The sequence below is a fragment of the Sinohyriopsis cumingii genome, chromosome 11, assembly GCF_028554795.1.
Source record: "Sinohyriopsis cumingii isolate HCF-2022 chromosome 11, ASM2855479v2, whole genome shotgun sequence".
Taxonomy (NCBI): domain Eukaryota; kingdom Metazoa; phylum Mollusca; class Bivalvia; order Unionida; family Unionidae; genus Sinohyriopsis; species Sinohyriopsis cumingii.
In genome coordinates this window covers 993,582-1,019,707 of record NC_142971.1, presented here as the reverse complement: position 1 = coordinate 1,019,707, position 26,126 = coordinate 993,582, and the positions used below count along the sequence as shown (strand labels likewise).

The following is a 26,126-nucleotide window of genomic DNA, read 5'->3' as shown; positions in this document are numbered from 1 at the left end:
GAGAGAAATGAAACGATCCTCATGAGATTATTCAGATCATAGATACTTGAAAGCCGCTTTCAATACATAATCACTCAACTGGATAAAAGATTAAATATCCAGGTTCAAGTGGGAGAATAATCACCCCAGAGCAGAAGCAACCTCAGCTTTGTACTTGCTCCAGTGATCATAAAGGCGATGGTCATTACCATGATTTTTGATATGAAAACATATTATCTCTTGAATCGTAATTTCAAACCCCTTAAATGGCAACATGAATCCAGATAGGATTTGCAATGAATACGATATAGTCTTACTAGTAGTACCTTGTAAAAAGTATAATTAATGGCTGTCACAATTATGCCTGCGAAATTTTCAAAAAGACAGACAGAGAGTCAAACCTGCCTGAAAGGTCACTTACGCAATTCCTTGTCTTAAGCAGCCATTTTTTCAAGGTAATGTAAATCACTATATGAAAATGAAGCTGAATTAAATAAGCACGTGCCCTATGAAGTCACTGTATGCATGTATGTATGTATGTATGTATGCATGCATGCATGCATGCATGCAAGTATGTATGTATGTATGTAATTACGCACGCACGAATGCGCGTATGGATGGATGGACGTGCCTTAACGGAACGTCAGCAAAATTCTGACTAAATAGTGCCTATGTAAAGTCAGGTTACAAAATACAAAGGAAACAATTGCGAAAACGTTTTGAAAGATAAACACTTCTAAATAAACGTGCTTCCTGGAGACTGTAATATTTCATTTAAGTTAGTTTACTATTAAATGAAATCCAAACCAGTCTGAGAACGATTATAATTGACCGCCCGCATACCCCAAGTTCTTGATCCACCGTTACACTCAAATCAGGAAGTGTTCGGAACAGTCCTAAGCAACTGAGAGTATTACATATCGGGCATAGTGTCGTGATGTTACCGAATCGAAGATAAGAACTGAAGCATTTAGTGCCAAGTAGGCCTTTTCCAGACTAATACAAAATCAAAGCAAAACAAGAAATGTACTCAAACCAGCGTAAAAATACCCAATAACAATATCGGCATATTCTAGGTATTGACCGTATGCTACTGAACTGGAATTCAATTTCTTTAATCACGTGTCTCTAAAGATAAAATATTGCGAAGGAATTATTCCAGGATTATTAGATGGTACTGACACGGTCATGGTGAAGACACCGAGATAGGTTAAGTGTCAAGCAGTTCGGTTCTTTACTGCAAGATTACAGACCTACTAAAGGATTGTTAAGGGAAGAGACGTCTTCAAACATGTCTGCTGAAATGCTATTGTCCATACTAACAAGCTTCATGCTGATAGGTAATCCATATCAATCAATTTAATAGCTTACGAACAACCTTAAATACTGTCTCATATCAGTTTTAGTTATGTATAATTTCTATATTTAGCGATTCATCAAGTTAGGTTCCATTTAAGTCTACGCCATCCAGTGCACAGCAGTTATATGTAAGAATGTCCGATTGTTATTATTTCTTTTCAGCTTTGTAGGTTCACAAAAATACGAATCTAAGAAACGAGAGAGCTTATTCACCATGCTGATGATATATATACATATATATATATATATATATATATATATATATATATATATATATATATATATATATAGAGAGAGAGAGAGAGAGAGAGAGAGAGAGAGAGAGAGAGAGAGAGAGAGATATTAAAATGCTTATGAAATGTAACATTGGTTTATATCCATCATATATAATTGAATATATCAATGACTCTCAATAGATTAGTATCTAAAATGAATCTGCACAAGACCCAAATTTATCACTATACGTTACTTGCGTATTTAATTCATTTATCTAAATTTTATATGAAATCCGATAGGTTAGTTATAATTATCACTATACGTTACTTGAGTGTTTCCTTCATTTATCTAAATTTTGTATGAAATCCAATAGGTTAGTTATAATTATCACTATACGTTACTTGAGTGTTTCCTTCATTTATCTAAATTTTGTATGAAATCCAATAGGTTAGTTATAATTATCACTATACGTTACTTGCATATTTCCTTCATTTATCTAACTTTTGTATGAAATCCGATAGGTTAGTTATAATTATCACTATACGTTACTTGCATATTTCCTTCATTTATCTAAATTTTGTATGAAATCCGATAGGTTAGTTATAATTATCACTATACGTTACTTGCATATTTCCTTCATTTATCTAAATTTTGTATGAAATCCAATAGGTTAGTTATAATTATCACTATACGTTACTTGCATATTTCCTTCATTTATCTAAATTTTGTATGAAATCCAATAGGTTAGTTATAATTATCACTATACGTTACTTGCATATTTCCTTCATTTATCTAAATTTTGTATGAAATCCGATAGGTTAGTTATAATTATCACTATACGTTACTTGCATATTTCCTTCATTTATCTAAATTTTGTATGAAATCCGATAGGTTAGTTATAATTATCACTATACGTTACTTGCATATTTCCTTCATTTATCTAAATTTTGTATGAAATCCAATAGGTTAGTTATAATTATCACTATATGTTACTTGCATATTTCCTTCATTTATCTAAATTTTGTATGAAATCCGATAGGTTAGTTATAATTATCACTATACGTTACTTGCATATTTCCTTCATTTATCTAAATTTTGTATGAAATCCGATAGGTTAGTTATAATTATCACTATACGTTACTTGCATATTTCCTTCATTTATCTAAATTTTGTATGAAATCCAATAGGTTAGTTATAATTATCACTATACGTTACTTGCATATTTCCTTCATTTATCTAAATTTTGTATGAAATCCGATAGGTTAGTTATAATTATCACTACACGTTACTTGCGTATTTCCTTCATTTATCTAAAATTTGTATGAAATCCGATAGGTTAGTTAAAAGTTCGGATGCAATATGTTTGTTTGCTTATGTTAGGCTATAACTTGGTAATAACATAATAGAAGAAAAAAATCACAGGTTATGTTACATTTTCGGGAAATAGTTGCATTTGCATGAAATGACTGTATCTTTTAATGCCCGTGACAATTCGGGATCTCTGCCGAATTACAACTGTTTGGCTTGCCATCCTATTCAAGAATGAAGAGGATGACCTCAATACACATTTCATTTTCTTCTTAGTTTTTATTCTGTTTTCTATTAAATGCAGGAGCATTCTTCACTCGCTAGCAGATCGTCACAAAGAATCGAGAAAAAGATATATTACAACTTTCGTAAAGACTTAAGTAGGATCAACAACAGCTGATTGTGTAGTGATACTTTAAACAAACATTTTCCATGTATTTCTTCATTGTTTATGTTTTTGAGAGATATTATGTGTAAAAAATGAAAGAATGTACTAACAATTATTTTGCAATGTTTTCATCTTAAAGTGACGAATTAAAACAGTAAATTTGTCTAATTTAACACTGCATTGTTTTCATTCTTTGTTTTCATTATTTCAGGTGTTTCCAGGACTAACCGCACACATAGGTTTATTATAGGTAACATTAGAACAATGCACTTAAAAATACAATGGACAAATCATTTAGAGGATATCTTAATTGGAAACCCTATGCTTCTACTTTTTGAATGAGATTGTATTCCAAAATCTGATGAATTACCATCTTCTGCAATGATACAATTTATGAGGAACCAATATGTCCATCCCTATAATACATTATAGAGGAAACCTAGTCTTGACAACCTAATTATACTATTCAGCGACATATGCAGGCTACAAAATGCAAATAAAAAGATGGATAAGTACATTAAGCATTGAAAATATGCATCGCTGATAAATCTAGGTTGAAGTAAAATCTGGGATACCAAATGAAAGCGCGGACAAAATGTTGAAAGTTTTTCTCGCATTAACATTTTCCCCAGTTTTATACGAGTAACATCAACAGATAAACCCTATATTGTAATTTAGCTACACAACGGGAGGTTGTTATTTCCTGATAATAACCATTTTTCATGACATGTACAAAGTAATAGTCATGACGTATATACTAGTCACAAATCAAAACTACACGTTTATTTTTTGTTCATCACGTTTTAATTTGAATGTTTAACCTGTACTCATAAAAGCTTTCTAACGGAAATATACAGTGGCGTCGCTAGGGGGGTGCGGGGGGGGGGGGGTGCGGACCGCACCGGGTGACACCATCTCAGAGGGGTGACACCAAAATGAAAAATTGCAAATTTTACAGAGCACATACTGCTCGGTCTTGTCGGATTTCATAAGCGGATAACCGATCATAGTTAAATACATGACTAGCAGGCACAGCAGTGGCGTCGCTAGGAGGATGCGGGGGGTGCGGACTGCACCGGGTGACACCATCAGAGGGGGAGACACTAAAATGACATTACTAAGGATTCTGTATGGTCTGTTAAGGAAGGAGGACCATGGGGGTGACACCATGAGCTACCGCACTGGGTGACACCAACCCGAGTGACGCCACTGGAAATATAATAATGCAATAAGCAAATATTATATATACTTATACTAAACGCACCCTATTTGTCCTCAGCTCTATTGGCGCCTTTTCGCATTCGTTCCCTTTCTGTCATGGAGTTATCTTCCCATAGTAGGTATTTTGATAAGCATTGCACGATATAGCTATAAGAAGTATTAGTTCATTTTAATTGATAATAATTTTGCTAAAATATTTTCCAAAACCACTGTGCGGTTCTGTTTTACATAGATGCACAATTTTATATCATTTCATTGAAAATGAATTATTTTAAGTCAATTTAAACTCAAAGAAGTGCTCTTTTAGCTGCATACTTTACAGTAAAATACATACTATGGCAAAACAGGTAGTGACAGGAAGGGAGCTAACTTATACCATGCACCACCATGAAATTATTAGCTTACCCTTCTTTGAAATTAAGCTGTTGACATTGTATTTTGTTTCTGTCAGATACGTAAAGAAACATTGTCGTTCTAATTATGTTTGAGGATAAGAATCGGTAAGAAGCTTAGATATCCAACAGTCGTGACGAATATACGTGCTTGCTTCTCTAAGGCAAAGGATAAATATTTATGTTTTTCTATTACAATTATCCTAATGGTAGAACACCGTCTATACTTTGGATATGGAATAAGGAAAATCATGTACATGTATGTTCTTTCTCCATGTTATTCAAACAAAAAGGAAAGAAGATAGGTGAAAAAGCGTACATTCGTCAAGACAATTTGAATCATTGTATTCTAGTATTTCGAGAAGAGCTGAAACAATATGGTTGTGCAACAAAATTACAAAAAAGAAACAAGATGGTTGTCACGCTGGTGCAGGTTGTCTTGTTTCGGGGGTGCCTTTTTTTTAATATTTTTTTTTATAATTTTTTTTGGTTCAGATATAGTTAACATACGATAATATAAGAATGACGGGATATAAAATTAGACTTAAATAATGATGCAAGCAGACTCATTCGCATACTGGGATTGATATATGTCCCAAATGGTTCTCCTGATGCAGAGTATATTCAAACACTCTCCAAGTGTTGACGCTTATCTTCTTAGAGGGCCAGGACGCCGCATCACCCCTCGTATTCGATCCGGGCTTCTATCTGAATACCAATCCTGACCTACTTAAGGCGGGAATTAATACTCCTGAAGCCGCACGCTCTCATTGGCTAAACAATGGTATACAGGAAGGTCGCCAAGGATGCGGAAGCTTCCACTCACGACAGTATTTAGCAAGGTGAGTTGAACTTCCTTCCAAATGTTTAACTTATATTTCAATTAAACACAGCATTTTGGCACTTGTGTTTGAGGTTTAAGAATAAGAATCGTAAATACAGGACAAAGTCATCTTAATATTTTGTTACAGGTAGAAGTAATATTAATTTGTGGACAATGTGAAAAATATTATATTCATATTTAGTGCTCACTTATTTTAGTTTACAGAGTGGATATTTAACCTTATTTTCCAACGCCTTTAAATGTTGTTGTTTTACAATCGCAATATCTGTATTTCTAAGTTTTGTCTTTTCAACAACATCATTTTGGTATTGTATTTCTTCTGGTCATTAAAATTGTTATGTTTTAGCATTATTATTATTACTATTATTATTACTATTATTATTATTATCATCATCATCATTATTATTATTATTATTATTATTATTAGTTAGTTTATTCATTTATTTATTTAGTTATTTATTTATTTATAATTAATTACGCATTTATTTTAAATAATACCGTTACATTACATATACTTAATTACTGTTAAGCTTCGTCTTACAAAGAAAACTAATACAATATCTTTTCATGTATGCAATGTTTATTTAATACTGCATATGAACATTGGTAAAAGCCATCTTCCAGTCATGTGCAATCAGCAAAAATCTTCAAGCAATTAGTAGTGGTCGAAATCAAGGGAAATGGGCGATGCCACTAACGTTACTGATCAACTTTGAACTTACTTTGATGAAGACCGTGTTAGAATGTTCCATCTATAATAACAATCAGGAATTTAAAGCAGGTGACAAAAATAAAAAATAAAATCTCATAATCATGGGGAAAATGTCACATTTTTGTTATTTACTGATGTCCGCAACTGTTGCCCAGTATCCTGTTATCAAGGGAAAATACATTCATCTTATCGGCCTGTATATTTGAATATTTTATATTTGAATATTTCTCAGGTATACCGACTTGACGAATGCGTTTCACACAAATTATGTTGCGGCGGTTCAGCATTATCTACAGCTTGGCCATGCAGAAGGGAGACTGGGCTACGTTGAACATTATGAAACAAGGTGGACTATCTCTAATGGAAAAGACCTATTTATCAGCGCTTCTGCGCGGATGGGAGCCGCCATTGACAGCCTCGTTAGTAGTGAAAGGGGTCACCCTACGGACAATGGAAATTAGCATTACAGGGACCCCTGGGTCACTCTACGGACAATGGAAATTTAACATGGCGAAAAATCGTGGGTCACTCTACGGACAAGGGGAATTAACATGGAGAAAATCGTGGGTCACTCTACGGACAAGGGGAATTTAACATGGCAATAAATCGTGGGTCACTCTACGGACAAGGGGAATTTAACATGGGATTTTTTTTTTTAAAATTTTTTTAAAAAAGGGGTAGGCAATTCAAAAGACTATCTCTTTTCGAGAAATATGGCTGGCCCTGAAAAGGGCCTTTGATTTTTATGTTAATGTATTCATTAACATAAATGGCACCGCATTGGTCTTCTTCTTGTCCTTAGGCTGCGTCTTACTGTTGGTCCGTACATCAGCACTCTTTTCAGGCATCCTTGTCTTTCGACGTAGATCCTACGTATCCACAGGCTGGTGTTGGTCCTGTGGACAACGGTCCACTTCGATCGGACATACATGAGCAAGTCTGTCCGAAACATCATGGAAGACACAAGGGTGGATGACTCAACTGTAGTCCACATCTTGAAGCGACGAGAACAGGTGAATCAATGCATTGAACGGCGCTTATTTATAGGCGGAGGAAGGATTGAAACGGATTGAGTTCATTTACCAATCCGAACACGCGTTACAGAATTCAGTCAGCTCGCATCCAATCCGAAGAGACCAGTCTGTGACGTCACGTAGTCTATTTAGATTCGCTAGCGCTTGTGTGCAGTCAATCTATGCGACAGTGATTCAACATGACGGAAACTCATAAAACGATCCATTGGGGTGCACCAGCAGGGGAGACTGCCCAAGGGAACTCGGACTTACTTTCAGAAGAGGTGAATTGGGATTTTGTGGATTTTCTCTCCTCGCAAGAATTTGTTCCGGAACCTTCGTTACCTTCTTCATTACCGCAAGTGGAGAATTTTAGACAGAGACAGAAAGAAGAATTGGAGAAATTTATACAACGACAAAAGGAAGCGGAACAGGCTTTTCTCCTACAGCAACAGCAACAAGAAGAAGAGGTAAGAAAAAAACAACAGCAACAACAGCAAGAAGAAGTAGCAGCAAAGAAACAAGAGGGTGAAAATCAAACGGCTACGGTACTGTTGGACATTTTAGCGGAGTTAAGAAGTCTGAAACAAATGTATCAGACTTCTTTATCACGACCGAAGAGAATACGACCTTCCCGAGCCAAACATGTCAACCCTGTGACTAAGCCTACCGTACCACCCTTAGTGATTTCAACCCAATCATTATCATCATCAACATTACGCAGTCCAGAAGTAGGCCTTGGCCGTGGCAAAGGCTTAAGGCAGTTAAAATTGATTGCTTAAACTCACCCCTACACCATGAAGAAAAAAGGCCCTTTTCAGGGCCACCCACATTTCTCGAAAAGAAATACAATTTCAATTTGCCAATAACTCAAAAAAAAAACTCACCCATGTTACCCTTTTAGTACGTGTCTGTGTATGAGTGCGTGAGTGTAGCTTCTTATTTTAAAATCACAACTCAAAGACACTTACCTTATATCATTCATTTATTCTTTTCTCCATTTTTTACAATCCAATTCACAATTTATAACACAACACTTTAATGAAAAGTTCATTAATTTCTTCTTTTCTCCTTGTTTAGTCTCTCTGTTTTTTGAATTTCTTCACCGTCACACTCTTTTCCTCTTCTTCTTCTTCCTCCTCGCTTTCTTCCCTTCTTCTTTTTTTCTCCTGTTTCTTTTTCTTCACCTGTCTTCTTTCTTCCTCAGAAGAATCCCTCTCTTCCTCTGAAGAATCCCTCTCTTCTTCTGAAGAATTCCTCTTTTCTTCTGACTCCTCTTGTTTCTTTTTTGGGCAATCTGGAGACCAATGTCCTTTTTCTTTACAATAATAACAGGTATCTTGACTTTTGTCTTTTTTATCCCCTGTTTTTTTTCTTTTTTGACGGTCTGGACACTCTGAAGACCAATGTCCTTTCTTCTGACAGATATAGCAAGTATCTTGACTTTTATCTCGAAAGGAAGGAGAGTAGTCCGTAGGCTGGTCTGAAGAGAATTTTCTAATGACCCCTCGCAAAGCTCTGACGAAACGTTCCATCTGGTCAGTCTCTTCCATCGTTGTGCTCGGCTTGAGAGTGAAATGAATAGTGAAAGGACAAGACACACCCTTTTATATACGCTGGTCTGCTATGACTATAAAGTAGTTTATGGTGTTTGAACTTGAGTCATTTGACTTTTTGCTTTCAAGATGAAACGATCCCATTCATTCGAGAAGAAAGAAGAAGAAAGTAAGAGGCAGAAACGTGATCTATCGCCTCGTACCAGGGCTGAAATCTTGGCACAAATTCATGCCAGTGATTTTGAAGAGGACATGAGTGAACCAGAATTTGAAACCTCTAAACCAAGTTCATCACCCTTTGTCAACCCTGAAAATTACTATTCCATTCGAGAGACGGAAAAGCGCTCCTCTAGAAAATTTAGAACCACGGCTTACAAATACACGGTGAAGTTTAAAGATTTCAAGGCTGAAGTGCCGTTAGAGAAAGCAGAAGTGTTCATCACCGAGGTGTGGGATTCTTTGCTCACTTCACTCAAGCAGCAATGTCAACCCAAAGAAGACGATCGCTTGAGACTTTCCATACAACACGACGGTTTGAAATCCCCTGTTTGGATCGAGTTTAGCACCCCGGCAGAATTGACTGCTTCCAAAGTCATGGACAAGATTCAACACGTACAACAATCTAATGATCAGTTTGACATCACCGATGGTAAAGCCACACTGGACATGACCCACGTCTCTCCTCCTCAAGGGACAGGACGCAAAAAGATGTTATTGGTGGACGACCTTCGCAACACCAAAACGAGTCTCGTCCGAATTAACAACCCTCATGACCAGATGTGTTTAGCCCGTGCCATCGTGGTGGGACGAACCTATGCCAACAAGAACGACACGGTAGAATGGAAAAGAACCTGGGACACTATTCAACGTTCCGACCGAGCCAAACAACGAAATGAAGCAGAACTCCTGTTACAACAAGCCGGATTGCCCAAAGACACACCCTGTGGCATTCCAGAGATGCAAAAATTGCAAGATGCCCTAGCTCCACGATACACCTTGAAAGTGCACCCTCAAGAAGTGCGCGGACCTCTGTTGTTTCGAGGCCAAGACTTTAAGGACGGAAAATACATTCACCTTTATCATCACGATGACCATTTCGATACCATTACCAGTATCACTGGATTCCTGAGATATGTTTATTATTGTGAGAAATGTGACTATGGTTATAATAATCGAGAGCAACACAAACATTGTGGATGGAAATGCTCAGGATGTTTGGCCTCTCCACCCTGTCTGAGCGAAGAACCAGTGCCTTGTTCCACTTGTCTGCGCACGTTTGTCAGCCCTAAATGTTACCAACAACATTTGAAGACGCAAGGTTCACAGAAGAAATGTGCTTGTCAACTGCTGAGATTGTGCTCTACGTGTGAACAAGTCATACGTACCAATAATACCAAGGCACACGTATGTTCAGGAAAGAAAAAATGTCACATTTGTCACCACATCGTGGACTTGGAACACCAATGTTACGTGCAAAAATACCAACCCCCACCAGAGAAAGAGGACGGTCACAAGAAGAAAGGCAATTTCATCTTTTTCGATTTCGAATGCATGCAAGAGACTGGCATTCACATCCCTAATTTCTGCGTGGCTCATCGAGCGTGCGAGAAGTGCATTCAAGAACCTATCTTCAGTCATTGCCCTCACTGCAGCAAGATTCCTGGAGGGCGTGAAAAAATCTTTCGGGGACCAAATACGTTAGCCGATTTTGCCCAATGGGTCTTAGACCCCGTCGACAAGACGTGGAGCCAAGAGGACATCGAACGTTACGGAGATTGTCATCGTCATGCCACGGTGATGGCTCACAATTTTTCCGGATACGATGGACAGTTTCTTTTGAGGTACTATACGGAACAAGGCACCGAGCGTCCTAAAGTGACTTTGAACGGGGCCAAAATCATTTTCATGCAAGTGGGACAAGTACAGTTTAAAGATTCGATGAGCTATTTGGCCATGCCTTTGAGTCGAATGCCTAAAACGTTTGGAATGACAGAAATGGCTAAAGGGTACTTTCCACACTTTTTCAATACGGAAGCCAATCAACATGCCGTTCTACCCCATTTACCTGAGGCTCACTATTACGACCCCGACAACATGCGTACCGAACAACGAGAAGCTTTCTACGCTTGGTACCAGGCTCACGCCTCGGACCCTTTCGACTTTCAGGAAGAAATGCTAAAGTATTGTCGTTCCGACGTGGACATTTTACGGCGTTGCTGTGGAAAATTTCGAGAACTGTTCATGGAACACGGAGGGGTCGATCCTTTGAAAGAAGCTTGCACCATTGCCAAAGCGTGTTCCTTAGTGTATCGACAACGATTCATGCCTGAAAACACCGTGGCTGTCATCAGTCCTCAAACGACCCACTTTGTCAAACGTCAATACTCGGTCAAAGCCCTACGTTGGTTACATTACTTGTGCGACAAGGAAGACAAGTGGATTCAGCATGCCCGCAACGGAGGGGGCGAAAAGACCATCGGAACGTATTCGGTCGATGGCTGGGACTTAGAAAAGCCCAAGATCGTGTACGAGTTTAACGGTTGCTTATTTCACGGATGTCCCGTCTGTTACCCTGACCGTGGTACTAAAAATCAGTTTTTGCAACGAACCATGGAAGACTTGTACCAGGACACTTGTCAGCGACGCCTAAAGTTAGAACAGGAAGGATACCAAGTGGTGGAAATGTGGGAACACGAGTACGATCACCGTATGAAAACCGATCCCGAGTTTAAACGTCTCGTGGAAAGTTACAAGCTGATGGACCCGCTGAACCCGAGGGATAGTTTGTACGGAGGAAGGACCAATGCCACCTGTTTGCTGTACCAAGCCGACGAAGAGAAAGGAGAAGAAATCAAATACTTGGACGTGTGTTCGCTGTATCCCTACGTGTGCAAATATTCTCGCTTTCCTGTAGGGCACCCGCAATTGTTGACGGAACACATCGACCTGGTCAACATTCGACAATACGAAGGCTTGATCAAGTGCAAAGTTTTGCCTCCCACGAACCTATACCATCCCGTCTTACCTCACCATTGTCAAGGCAAACTGATGTTTCCCTTGTGCCGTACTTGTGCCGAAACGTGCAACCAAGACCAGCCTTGTCAGCACAGCCAGGAAGAACGGGCCTTGACGGGAACCTGGGTCAGCGTGGAATTGTTCAAAGCTCTGGACATGGGATACCAACTGTTAGAAGTGTACGAAATTTGCCACTTTCCCAAGACACAACAGTATCGCAAGGGTGACCCCACGCAGAAAGGCATTTTCGCAGACTACGTGGATGCCTTTTTGAAACTGAAGCAAGAAGCTAGCGGCTATCCTTCCTGGTGTCACACTCCCGAAGACCAAATACAATTCAAAGAGAAATATTACGAACAAGAAGGTATCACTTTAGACCACATCGAGAAAAACGAAGGCAGGCGATCGTTTGCCAAAGTGATGTTAAATTGCTTGTGGGGTAAAATGGCACAACGACCGTGTTTACCCAAGACGGAATATTTGACAGAACCTTCCCGCTACTTCCAGATGATTCACGACAAAACCAAATACATGAAACACGTGGACGTCGTTCGAGAGAATTTGATCTTGGTCAATTACGAAGAAGATCTGGACTTTGTACAAGACGACCCTTTTGGAAATGTCATCATTGCGGCTTACGTGACAGCCCATGCTCGCTTAAAATTGTACGAAGCTTTAGAACTGTTAGAAGAACGCGTCCTGTACTTTGACACGGACAGTTGCATCTACATCCATCACCCGATTCAACATCACCCTAGCATCGAAGGAGACCGTTTAGGAGCCTGGACAGACGAGCATCCCGACGACAAGATTCTAAGTTTTGTCAGTGGCGGTCCCAAAAATTACGGCTACCAATACCGGGACAAACAAGGAGAAGTGCACACGACGTGCAAAGTGAAAGGACTGACTCTGAATTATCGTACCAGTCGAGTGGTCAACTTTGGGGTAATGAAAGAAGCCTTGCAATCGGGAGAGGATGGAAACTTTAAAGTGACCACTCACCAACCGAACAAGATTGTACGTTTACCCACTCATCACATCGTCAGTCGGCCCTTGGAAAAAGTCTATCAAATCGTGTACCAGAAGCGAGTTCGACTTCCCAATCATTTCACCTTACCGTACGGTCACGTCGGTATTGGTCTGTATATAAAAAAGGAACCCTAGGCAAGATCGATAGTTCATTGTGACTACCAAGACCGAGCGAACAAGATGAATACTTTGAAAAAGACATCGTTCCAGTTTGGGGATTGTAAAAAAGTTGTATCTTCCTCTAGTGTGACTAATACTGGATGGATAAGACCCATGCATTGCGACGGAAAATGTCCGGAAGGAAACTGCGATTGTCCATGTGGTTACCATTGTAATTGCGTAACGGAGTTTGCAGACGAGTGCGATTGTGAGCCTTGCGATGGGACCGATGCTGCACGTTGTGACCTGAGTGATGCCGTAAAGCATCATGGGAACTTTGTTTTCACTGCCCCTGTCATGGAAAGTGATGCTGTGCGTGTCAAACCTGAGGGATGCGAAAGCGATGCCGCTCGTCCTCTTAGACATTTTACCGGGTTTAAAGGGGAATGTTCACCTTCACGTCTACCCCCCTACGGATGTCATCCAGCCCTGAGCAAACTCCTGTTCATGTCACCCAACCCTTATCGAAACGAACCTGTGAAAGACGAATATTCGTTTCCTGTGCGTTTGTCGGAATACTGCGACTTTGAAAATCGTCTTCAATCGTTCAAAGGAAAATGGCCAAAGTATCTGGGAGGACCGACCCCCGAAGAATTAGCCAGAGCCGGATTTTTCTACTTGGGCGAAGGAGATAAAGTCAAGTGCTTCAGTTGCGGTGTGTCACTTCACCACTGGGAACCGCAAGATTCGGCCTACGTAGAACATGCTCGATGGTCACCGAATTGTCATTACTTACCCTTAGTGGGACCGAGACATTGAAGAAACTTTTTACCATAATCATCTGTTCATGGATACTTTACAAGAGAACATTCGTGCTTTGCCTGTGGAGTTGAGAGAACGCATTTATCGAGAGCTGGTCAAAATACAAGTGAAACGTAAAGAACAATTGCATCCGTTACGTCACCGGTGTTTGAACCACTGGTACCTGAAGGCTATACAAGGACTGATTCAATTGAAAGTGTTCCATTGGACAGACATTGATCAACGACCTCCTGGTTATAAAAAGGAATGGTTTGGTATTGACGATTCTATCTACTACATTGTAAACGTACTGCATCGAATTCCAGAGGAAGAGTTAACGAATTACCAACATCTTTCACACAATGTCAACTTGGTGAAAGAGGAAACTTCTGAACGAATTGTAATGTGTAGGTTAGTGACTCAACGATTTAAATTCGACACTGAAGTGAAACCATGTTTGTGCAAAGAGTACATTTCTTGTGTCAGACCAAAGAGGATTTAGTATGACCTATTCATGGATACTTTACAAGAGAACATTCGTGCTTTGCCTGTGGAGTTGAGAGAACGCATTTACCGAGAGCTGGTCAAAATACAAGTGAAACGTAAAGAACAATTGCATCCGATACGTCACCAGATCTTTAACCACTGGTACCTGAATGGTATAAGAGAACTGATTCGTCAGAAATTCTTTCAATGGTCAGACATTGTTCAAAACTTTGAGGTCGCTAATGATCGACATGTTCATGATTATGGTTACTTCGAGATTCACCTAGTGCAACGCATTGAGGAAGACAAGTTAAAGGATTACCAACATATTTTACGTGGAATCTACTTAGAGGAAGAGGAAACACCGAAACGAACTCTGACGTTTCGGTTACAGTATGCAAGATTTAGATTCCCTACTGGAGAACGAAGATCTCTGGCTAGAAAGTACGTGTATTGCATCCGAAAAAAAGAGAATATAAAAAGAGGCTGTCATGCCACGGTTTATGTCACATGTCATCCAACAGATTCCGTGGAAGGAACTCAATGACCATATTCAAACCGTGGATCATTACCATCAATTATTACAAGAACTGTATCCATTCAATTTTGGACGACAAGTGGTGTGTGTCTTAGTGACTTGTTTTCTGGGATTTCGTTTACCAGCCGATTCTTTGTGGACTCTTTACGATCAGTACTTGCCACCTCCATGGCCTTAAATGGTCACGAAAAACTCCTTTTGTTCAAAGCCTTGCGGTTTCATCTGGATACTTCTCGACCTCAACAGGAAAAAAAGATTCGTCAACTTTTAGCGACCCAAGACGTGTATGACGATGTGTGTGTAGCTTGTGACTTACACCCTCATTGGACAGATGTTCGTGATTGGAAAAAGGGGGGTTTTGAGGTTTGGACCCAAGAAGTGGCCCAGTATGCACAAGAGTTGTTCAAGGAAAAAAGTTACTTTTCAACCCGTGTTAGTGACGGTGCCAGAAGAACCCGTCACCGAGAACAACCACTCGCTTCAGGACAGGACTGTCATGGACATGCCTGAAAGGTCATTCCGGGAGGACACTTGTGTGACAATACCTCATGTAGAAACTGTAAGAACATTACACACTGTCCCTAGGACATCTTGGTTAACCAAAACATGTTGTACAGACACTTGTTTATATTCCACTTTGATCACTTTGCTGTGTTTTATATTCCTGTACATCACTATTTGGGTTGTATGTATTTTTGTCTTTCGTGTTCATATTTGAAACATTCAATAAACGTGTTCTGAAAAAGTATATAAACTCTTGTCTTGTTTGTTTTCGTGTCACAAGTGACATTTCTCACACCATGGCTACCTCTGCTGTCTCTGCTCCCTCTTCCTCTACTGTCAAAGTCATCGACGAACACTTAGATCGTGCCAGTTGGGAGGCTTTGTATCTTCGCCATCCCTTTAACATGCTCATTGCTGGACCTAGCGGTTCGGGCAAAACCGAATTCGTCAAACGTTTGATCGAACATAAACATCATTTGATCGATCGGCCCCCTCAACGGATCGTGTGGTGTTACAAAGAGTGGCAATCGGCGTACAACCTCTTGCGAGAAAGTCAAGGCGATTCCATCGTGTTTGTGGAAGGCATTCCTAAAGAAGACGATGGCATCGTCTCTGACTCCCGTCTAACCCATTTGGTCATTTTCGACGACATGTTAGGAGAAGACGAAGAAGAAATTAAATTGTGGTTCACGCGCAAAGGGCATCACCGTAATGCCAGTGTCATTTACATCACCCAAAATTTGTTTCAACAATCGCACCATCAGTCTCAATGCGCATTACGTGGTCTTGTTTAAAAGCCCTCGAGATAAATCGCAAGTGCAAGTCTTAGCCAAACAGTTAGGAACACCTTGGCTGACTCAGGCGTACGACGATGCCACTCAAACTCCACACGCCTATTTACTCGTCGATTTGAAACCTACGACCCCCGAGGATTTGCGATTTCGTACCCACTTGTTTCACCACTGGTGCCAAGACGGAGGGCCTGTCCTGTACACGTCTCCGTCCTCGACTTCATTTCACTCCCATGAAAAAAATCTATAAAAACCTCAGACCCTTTTTCGTCTGTCTCACACAGTGTGAACATGACGTCCCTTCAGTCACATCTTCCCGTCAAATTGATTCGTGCCTTGTATGGCATCAGCCGAGAAAAAGATCCACAAACACGAGCCCGTGTCTTAGAAGCTAGTCCCAAAGAAGTCTTACGATGGTTCACGGTGACGGCACGTCAATTACTCCAAGGAATCATTCAGATTCCTCATCAAACCCAACGCTTTTTCGATCGAAACAAAGTCGCTTTGGTCCAACTGGCCGATCCCCGCATCGACACTCAAACCAAAAAACAAATCATTTTGAAACCTGGAGGGAGCGGTACTCTAGGAGGGGTCATCATTCGCTCACTCTTAAGATGGGATCCTAATGCCCCCAAAGTTATCCCTAAGACAAAAGTTCAACGAAGCCCCAAGAAGAAAAAGAAAAAGACCAAGTCCCCAAGAAGAACTTCTCCAGTGGCAGGACCCTCCTCTTACCAGACACCACCACCATCACCCCGAAAAAAGAAAAGAAGCCCCCAGAAAAAGAAACAGAGAAAAAGTCCCCAGAAAAAGAAAAGTCCACAGAAGAAAACTAGTCGCAAGAGAGGCACTTCGGCCAGGACGCAACCTTACACTCGCAAGCCACGACCTGCCACAGCGTCTCCGGCAGCCTCACGTTTGTCCACTTCTCCGTTGATGTCACCAGGAACTGAAGAGTACTTGGAGACGTTGATTACACCAAGAACTTCTCCGTTGATGACCCCCAAAAGAACTTCCCCAGTGGCAGGACCTTCCAATTTAGCGGCAGTGGCTGCTGCTCACAAAGTACCTTCTCCCAAAATCAAAGTCCAAGAAAGATCGGGCATGTTACAAAGTTTACTGGATTTGTCCAAACAAGAACTGGCTCGATTTAGTCCGTTACGTACCCCTGCACGACGTGTCATGCCTGTCCTCAAACTGATAAAACGTAAAGACAATCAGTGGCGACGCGTTCCAGTATAAAAAGACCTGTGACCAAGTCGGGGTATCAGTGAACTTGTAAAAGATGTCACCTCCAAAAAGCCACAAAAGAAAGAGACAAAGGCAGACGCGTCATCCGACAAAGCGCTTAGCCAAGCATCGACGTTACCCTAAAAAAAGACACAGTCGTTCCAAGAAAAAGAGGCGCCAACAAAGGGGAGGATTCCTTGGCGATTTTCGGAAAAACATTGTTACCTTTATGACAAAGCGATAGTCCCAAAAAAAGATAAAAGGGTGTGCGTTAAGTCATCGACGTTAGTGTCTGTTCGGTGAATGTCCCGGAACCCACAAGCAAAAAATGTCACCCTCCAGAAAACCCCAAGGAAAAAAAAGGAAAGGACTGCCACCACGTTTAGCCAAACATGGGGACATGTTATCTGTCCTGTCCAAAGCTTCTCCACCCCTACGAAAAAAACTCATTCAAACAGCCTCCAAAGAGGTCATCGATACCGTGTGCGAATGTTGTTTGAACGTTTTGAAAGGCACGATCCCTTTGTCCAAACACCAGAAACAATGCTTAGGCAAACATCGTCACGTTCTTCGGAAAATGGTTCAAAAGAAAATTCCCATTCGTCAAAAAAAGAAGATGTTGGTCCAACGTGGAGGCATTTTACCTCTCTTGTTAGGCCCCATACTAAAAGGAGTCTTGGGAACCATGTTGGGAGGACTGATGGGAGCAAGATAAAAAGGCCTTCGGAAGTCCCAAGATCTCAGAATTCACCCCTGACAACCCCATGGAAGGACGAAAACTAGCTTTAGTGCCTTACAAACGATGGATGGAATACCATCGGTGGCAAGAACAACGCACCCCGCATTTACCTCCCAATCCCAATTTGAGCGAAATGTCCCAGTTACAACACGAATTGCAGTCCTTGATGGATCGTCAAGATTTGTCCGAAACAGAAAAATCGCAAAAGTATGGTCAACTCTTGCAAAGACTGCAACTCTTTCACCAGAAAGCTTTAGACGAAACAGCTCTACCCACTCTAAAAGATTTTAAGACCTTGATGAAAAGTCCAGCACCATCATTACCACCACCACCACTACTGTCATCCCCAACCGTCACCAGAGATGCTACCCCACAAAGACCTGAGGAAGAAGAGACGCGCGAAGTGTTTCAAACACCGTCAGCAGCTCCCATTTCGAGTAAGATTGCAGGATCCTTGTTGACCCCGTCCCCCACACCCCAACGAGAAGAAATGAAAGCTTGGGTTAAAAAGATGATGTCCACGCCTTCTTCGACAGAAGTGAAAAAGAAAGAAGAGAAACCAGAAGCGAAAAAAGAAAAGAAAACCAAAGCCATTCCATTGCCACCTCCACCACCACTACCTTCGACTTCTACTCCCGTAGCCCATCGGACACGTAAATCCGTTTCCAAACCACCCTTTCGACCCACCCAAAGTAGCATCACCGAAGAGTGGGTGACTTATTAACACAAAAATGGAAAAAGTCTTAGCCAGCATTTACTACGATCCCTCGCATCCTGCAGGTTACGCAGGAGTTCAAAAATTGTATCGTGCTGCCAAAACGCGACTGAAAAGTCTCCGTTTACCTCAAGTGCAACGATGGTTACAAGAACAAGCTACCTACACTTTACACAAACCCATTCGACGCAAGTTTGCCAGAAGTCGCACCCGAGTGGAAGGCATCGATCATCAATGGCAAGCCGATTTAGCCGATGTCTCTCATTTGGCCAGCTACAATCGTGGTTACAAATATTTGTTTTGTGTCATCGACGTCTTTTCCAAATTTGCCTGGGTCGTGCCCTTGACTTCCAAATCCAGCAGCGAGTTAGTGCGAGCCCTGCAACGGGTGTTGAAACAAAGCGGTCGTCGCCCTCTTCGATGGCAAACGGACAAAGGCACCGAATTTCTGAACCAAGCTTTCCAAAAAGAATTAAAGAAACGTGACATTCATTTTTTTACCACCGAGAATCCCGAAACCAAAGCCAGCATCGTGGAACGTTTTCAACGCACTTTGAAAGAACGCATGTGGAAATATTTTACGCATCACCACACTCTGAAGTACATCGACATCTTACCGCACCTGGTGCAAGCGTACAACCAATCTTACCATCGAAGCATCGGACGTGCCCCGCAAGACGTGACTCCCGACAACGAAGTGCTGGTGTTCGAGCGCCTGTTCGGTACGTCCCCGACGAGGGCTGTCCCCAAGAAAAGTGGAGAGTTGACCGTAGGAGATTGGGTGCGCATTGGCAAAACCAAACGCACTTTCGACAAAGGTTACTTACCTAACTGGACGACCGAATTGTTTCGCGTCACTGGACGAGTGCATGGCCGTCATCCTGCCGTCTATAAATTGGAAGACATGAACGGAGAAGTACTCAAAGGAACGTTTTATTTGCCCGAGTTACAACGTGTCACCAAAAAAGAAGACGACGTGTACGACATCGAAAGCATTCTCGAACGCAGAACCCGTAAAGTGGGCAAACGACGTGTCAAAGAAGTCAAAGTACGTTGGAAAGGATATCCACCCAGTTTCGATTCTTGGATCGACGCTTCGCAAGTCATCGACTATAAAAAGAAGAAGTGACCATCATGCCCTTTCACACATCAGACGCAGCTACGTCGACCAGTCCTTCTTCCCCTAGTTCTTCTGTGCAAGATTTACAAAAACAACCCTTGTGGGTGTGGTGTGGAGAACGTGTGCCTAAAACGCAAATCGTCTTTTTCTGCCAAATCTTCGTGGTGTATTGTGTCATCGGGGCAGCCATCGCCAATTTGAGTTTGCAACAAGGAGACAAACAATTGTGGACCATTTTATTGAGCAGTTGCATCGGTTACCTGCTTCCCAATCCCTCCCTGAAATTCTCCTCGAACGGGAACGTTGTGTCCAGTGCCAGTGCCAGTCACCACTCCAACAACAACCACAACCAGAACCCCATTTTGGGCGGAGACACACCTCTGACATCCAGTAATATCCCCTCGGACAGCCACAGAACTCTGGAATTATGAGTCACCAAAACCAATTTTACTTAACCTTACCCAGTGACAGTTCCATGGAGGTGTTTCCCCACAACACGTTGTGCTGTTACACGGCCAAATTACCTCAAGCCATCCCCTTAGATCACGAAGCCCATTGGGAAGTGGCTTTAGTAGAAATGATTCACCCGACCCAAGTCCTCAATGTCGTTGCCAATCAAAATAAATTTGATGTGGAAGTTTATGACGAGTCATTGCAACAGTGGATGGATATCCATAGCAGATATAGGCATAAAACCCCTGGCACAAAAAATCGACATTACACCACCTATCACTTGTTCATTCCCCCAGGTTATTATTTTAGTGGTCAACATTTGGTCAACACCATAGCCACCAGGTTTAATGGCGTGTTCGGGGAAGCTTTTAAGAATGTCAAGAACAAAACTGTCACCCTGGAATACCACAAAACAGCTCGTCGCTTCCTGATAAAATTTCCTGAGGATAAAATCATAGGTTTCTATTTTTGCGATGAATTGTTTGACATGTTGGGCGGTAACATGGAGCTGAGGAAGAGAGCAGAACAACAAAAAAAAACCCCCAAATTATCCATCATTTACGACAACGAGTCTTTTGGCCAGTATTTTCATACCCCGGTAGAACTGAACCAAGGACTGAATTTGATGTTCGTGTATTCCGATGTGGTGGAATATAACGTGGTGGGACACACCTCCGTGCCGTTACTGCGTGTCATTCCTTTCAAAGTGGATTCTGCCGCAAACGCTGACGAGGAAGGTGGAAACACTTACCACGTCCACCGCGAATTTGTCCATCCTCACTATTTGCCGGTCAGCAAGTCGTATTTGGACACGGTCAACATTACTATAAAAGGAGATTTGGGACAAGATATTCCATTCACCAAAGGAAAAGTCACGGTGAAACTCCATTTTCGAAAACGGTTCTCTCACGACTCGTAAGTAAGTCATGTATCCAGTGTACCGAGGGGTGGCTCGACAGCGAGGACACGGTTTAGGAGATATGTTAAAATCGGCCTTTCGTTCGGTGGCCCCGGTGTTGAAACCGATGGTGACACGCGGATTGCACGCCTTGAAAGATGCGGCACTGACACAAGGCAAAGAATTTCTCCAAAATGTCATCATCGACAAACAAAACCCTAAAGAAGCCTTCATGAGGGCAGGTAAAAATGTCTTGCTGCAAACGGGCAAAGACATTTTGGACCGACGAGACACACCTATAAATGCCCTGCACGCTACCGAGTCTGGCATTCAGCAAGGACAAGGCAGAAAGAGACGACGAAGAAAACACCCTTTCACCAGACTTCAAGCGAGAAAGGCTAAGAAAAGAAGAACCGTTCGAGACTTAGACGTTTTCGATTATTGAGACACAGAGAAAAAAATGATGCACCGAGAGTCTTGCGCTTGTTCCAAGACGGAACTGGATCTGTTTGCCATGCCCCCCACCATGATGACGATGCAAGAATCTCAATGGGTGGAATTTCATCCCGTCTCCTCATTGACAGCCTCAGCTCCCATCGAGTTTGAAATCAAAGGACAGCCCGAAGATTACATCGATCTGAATAGCACTTACTTGTACTTGAAAGTCAAAGTTCTAGATAAGGATGATGATGCAGTAGATGACGCTAAGAATATAGCTCCCGTCAACAATTTCATGCATTCCTTGTTTAGTGGAGTGGACTTGTACTTGAATAACAAACTGGTCAGCAGCAGCATGGATACTTACCCTTACCGTGCCTACCTGGAAAATCTCTTGACGTACGGAATAGATGCCAAGGATACCCATCTCAATGCTTGTGTGCTGTGGGAACCTGACGAAGCGAACAAGTTCGACCTTGTAGATGGAGGCAATAGCGGCTTTGAGCAAAGAGAACTCAAAATCTTAGAGAAGAAGAGTTTAGAACTGATGGATCGTTTGCATTTGGACATGTGGTTGCAAGAGAAATATTTGCTGAACGGAGTCAATGTCCGCTTGAGACTGAATCGTAGCAGTGCCGCTTTCCATTTGTTGGCTGAGAATGCTAAGGCTCCTAAAAGCAAAATCGAAGAGGCCAAACTCTACGTACGACGCGTAGAAGTGTTACCCAAAGTAGGTAACGAAATCAGTCAAACGTTGAGCAGAACGAACGCCAAGTATCCCATCCGACGTGTGGAAGTGAAAACGTTCACCATTCCCGTTGGACATCATTCCATGATCGAAGATCATCTGTTTCAAGGACAGCTACCCAAACGTTTAATCCTTGGTATGGTCTCGAATTCAGCCTTCAACGGAGCCTTCAATCAAAATCCTTTCAACTTTCAACACTTTTTAGTGAAGAAAATCGAAGTCAGTAGGGATGGCAAGACCTTGTGTACCCGACCTTTCGAACCCGACTTTGATCCCAAAAAAATGAATTACTTGAGATCGTACTTGTCCCTGTACGAAGCCACCGGCCAGTTAGGAACCAACACCAGTCACGGCATTACGTACGAAGATTATGCAGGAGGCTATGCTTTGTGGGCTTTCGATTTCACTCCAGACCAGGGCAGCGACGAGGGACATTTCCACCCTATAAAATCAGGCCAGATTCGTGTGGAACTTCAGTTTGCAGAATCACTGAAAGAAACAGTGAACGTCATCCTGTATGCAGAATTCGATAATACCATAGAAATCAACAGTTTGAGAGAAGTCATTCTAGATTATTAGAAAGCCATGGAAGACTGTTATCCCTCTTTACCTAGTGGAGAAACTTTGGAGATGGAATGTGAGGAGACCGTGGAAGGAGAAGAATCCCAAGACAAAGACGAAGAAGTTGTCATGATGAAGTCGAGATGGCCAGAACAAGAAGCCCATTTAGTCTCCTGTTTTGCCAAACACTTGGTCGACAAAATGACGGAATTGATCAAGAAAAATTGCTATGGATGTCAAAACGATCATCCCAGTCAAATTCAACACGATAAATGCCTGATGTTGAGTCAAGAAGAAAAATTGGACGAGTATCTGGACGAAGCTTGGAGTCTCATCTCGAACAAAGACGTGTTGCACCAGTGGTATAAAGACTTGCGTGAACATTCTTGTCCAGCATTAACCACTCAAGAGATCCATCGTATCGAAGCTCTCCTGAATCAGAGTGAGGAAACAGAACGAATCACCGTTTATTCGTCAGACATTTTCAAGCAAAAAGTCAGGATCGAATTGACGACGTATTATTACCTGTGAAGAAGAAGAAAACAAACACAAAACAATGGATACCTGGGAACTTTATTACCTTTTGAACCACAGTTCGTACACTGCTTCTTGGAATCCCGTCGTCTGTGCTAAAGATGAACTCCCTCATCGCAAACCTAAAGACCATCAAGCTTACGTGATCAACACGGACGATAGTCATCTCCCAGGAACCCACTGGGTAGCCGTTTACTTTCCTCAAGAAGGATGTGTGGAATATTTTGATTCGTACGGATTGCCCCCTTTGGAAGACGATATCATCGACTTTATGAGAAGAAATGCTCAAACCACCCGATTCAATAACGTGAAATTACAAGGCACAGATTCCTTGGTGTGTGGACAATATTGCGTGTATTTTCTGCATCATCGCAGCCTGGGCTATTCCTTAGAACATTTAGTGACTCATTTCGATCCTCGTTCTTCTGCTAGAAACGATGTGAAAGTAGATCGATGGTTTTGTGACCATTATGCTTATCTTTTGTCTCAAGCTAGGAAACGTAGTGTCCATCAATGGCCTAATGATTTCCAACAGTGGAAATCACAATTTCATTCACAACGTTGTCAGCCTTGTTTAAAGTAGATTGTATTTGAAGAAAAAAATGTTTGTGATTTGAAAAAAATTGTTTGATATTATAGTGTTGGATTATTGTTAAAAATGTTGTTGTTTAGTGTTAAGTGATTTTTGAATAAAAAATGTTGTGTTTTGAAAAAATGTCTTTGTCTTTTGTTTAGCTAGAAGAATGTTGGATTGATGCTCTTTCATTTCTTACTATCCCTCTCATGAACGTTGCGGCTCGAAAACCGTGTGGGGGATGTTTTCCTTCACGTCCGCGCTTTCACTTTAAGAACCGGGTTGTTCCCAGTCTAGCCATCCATTGTCGACTCATCCTCCTAAGAAGATGTGCTCCAAACTAGCTAAGCTCAACGAAGCCTACGTGAATCTGCATAGGGTCAGACACAGTCTGATACCGAAACCAGAAGAAATAGAGAATGTGAGAATGTTAAAAATCACTGAAGACCTGATAGAAGAGCTCTTCAGAGAAGAAATGAACAGGGAGAAAGAAGAATGGACAGAGAAGTACAGACTTCAAAAACAGCAGCAACAGCAGCAACAACAACAGCAACAGCAGCAACCTGAAGCTGACAGAGGCTTTGTCGATTGTCGTATCGACACCAAAGAATTCTTCTTCTCTTTCCGAAGAAGCAGACCTATCGCCAGAAAGTCTATCCTCAGAGGACATCGCATTCTTAGAAACTAAAAAGAATGCCATAACAAAACAAAAAACAGCCCTTTTCAGGGCTACCCAATACTCTAGAAAAGAAATAACTATTAATTTGTCAATGTGAGTAGGTAGAGTAGTGTGAAAATAAACACTAACTCTTTTATAAAAAATGTGAGGGCATGTGTTAGTGTGTTAGTAAGAGCTAACGTAAGTTGGTGAGGATAGTAGATTAAAATTATGTCTTTTTTGGTGTTTGAGGTGTATATTAGGGGTTAGATTGGATTGCTTTGCTTATGTGGATAGTCTATTAAAGTGATTTATAAAAAATTTTACAATAGTGATGGGTAGCATAAAAAAGTGAGTGAGTGTTTCTTTTAGGTCCGCGCGTTGTTGTTGTTTTTTTGGTCATGATCTAGGTAAGATGAATTTTATGTTATTAGGGGGATGTTTTCCATCACGTCCGCGCTTTCACTATAAATTGAAACTCGTTCGGCAGTCCAGCTACCCTTGTTGATTGATCAACACCAAAAATGAACACGAGACTTGAGAAACTGTTGGAGCTTCATGTGCATCTGGAATATGCCAGGCGCATATTAAATGAACTGGCCGCGGAAGCCATTGTCGAGGAGGGAAGGATAAGAGAGGAGGAAAGAAGAAACAAAGAAGAAGAAGAAAGAAGATATAAAGAGGAAAGAAGAAACAAAGAAGAGGAGGAGGAAAAGGAGAGAAGAAATTTCAAAATCCCGGAGAGTGAAAATTGGGATTCTGAAGCAACATATCCTGCCTCTGCTCTCTCCCCCCAAAAGGTAAAAAGTAACTGGGGGATAAGATGTGTATGTGGCGCCAGGCCTGGAAGGTGCCACCATTAACCAGGTGCCCATGAAGTTCCAAACAAAACAGCCCTTTTCAGGGCTACCCAATACTCTAGAAAAGAAATAACTATTAATTTGCCAATGTATGTAGGTAGAGTAGTGTGAAAATAAACACTAACTCTTTATTAATAGTGGAAGTGTATGTGCTTGTGAGTTTGTGTTTGTAAATTATGAAGTAGGTTGGTGTGAATAGTAGATTATGGGTTTCTTAGCAAATGTGGAGAGTATAGTTAGGGTTATATTATATGAAATGAGAAAGTAGGGGGATGTTTTCCTTCACGTCCGCGCGATGTTCGGTCATCATCTAGGTAAGATCAATTTTATGTTTTAGGGGATGTTTT

At 41.3% G+C, this 26,126-nt stretch overlaps 1 protein-coding gene across 1 annotated transcript in view; it reads left to right on the top strand.

The window, feature by feature from the left end:
• The first annotated feature begins 1,200 nt into the window (after window positions 1-1,200).
• The window catches only part of LOC149787503 (uncharacterized), a 35,245-nt gene continuing 10,319 nt past the window's right edge, over window positions 1,201-26,126 (top strand). Inside the window, exons 1-4 of the mRNA XM_089975600.1 lie at window positions 1,201-1,319; window positions 3,462-3,500; window positions 5,525-5,705; window positions 6,652-6,841. Coding sequence (XP_089831726.1) covers window positions 1,271-1,319; window positions 3,462-3,500; window positions 5,525-5,705; window positions 6,652-6,841 — 459 coding nt within the window. The 5' untranslated portion in view covers window positions 1,201-1,270. The remainder of the gene's footprint in view (window positions 1,320-3,461; window positions 3,501-5,524; window positions 5,706-6,651; window positions 6,842-26,126) is intronic.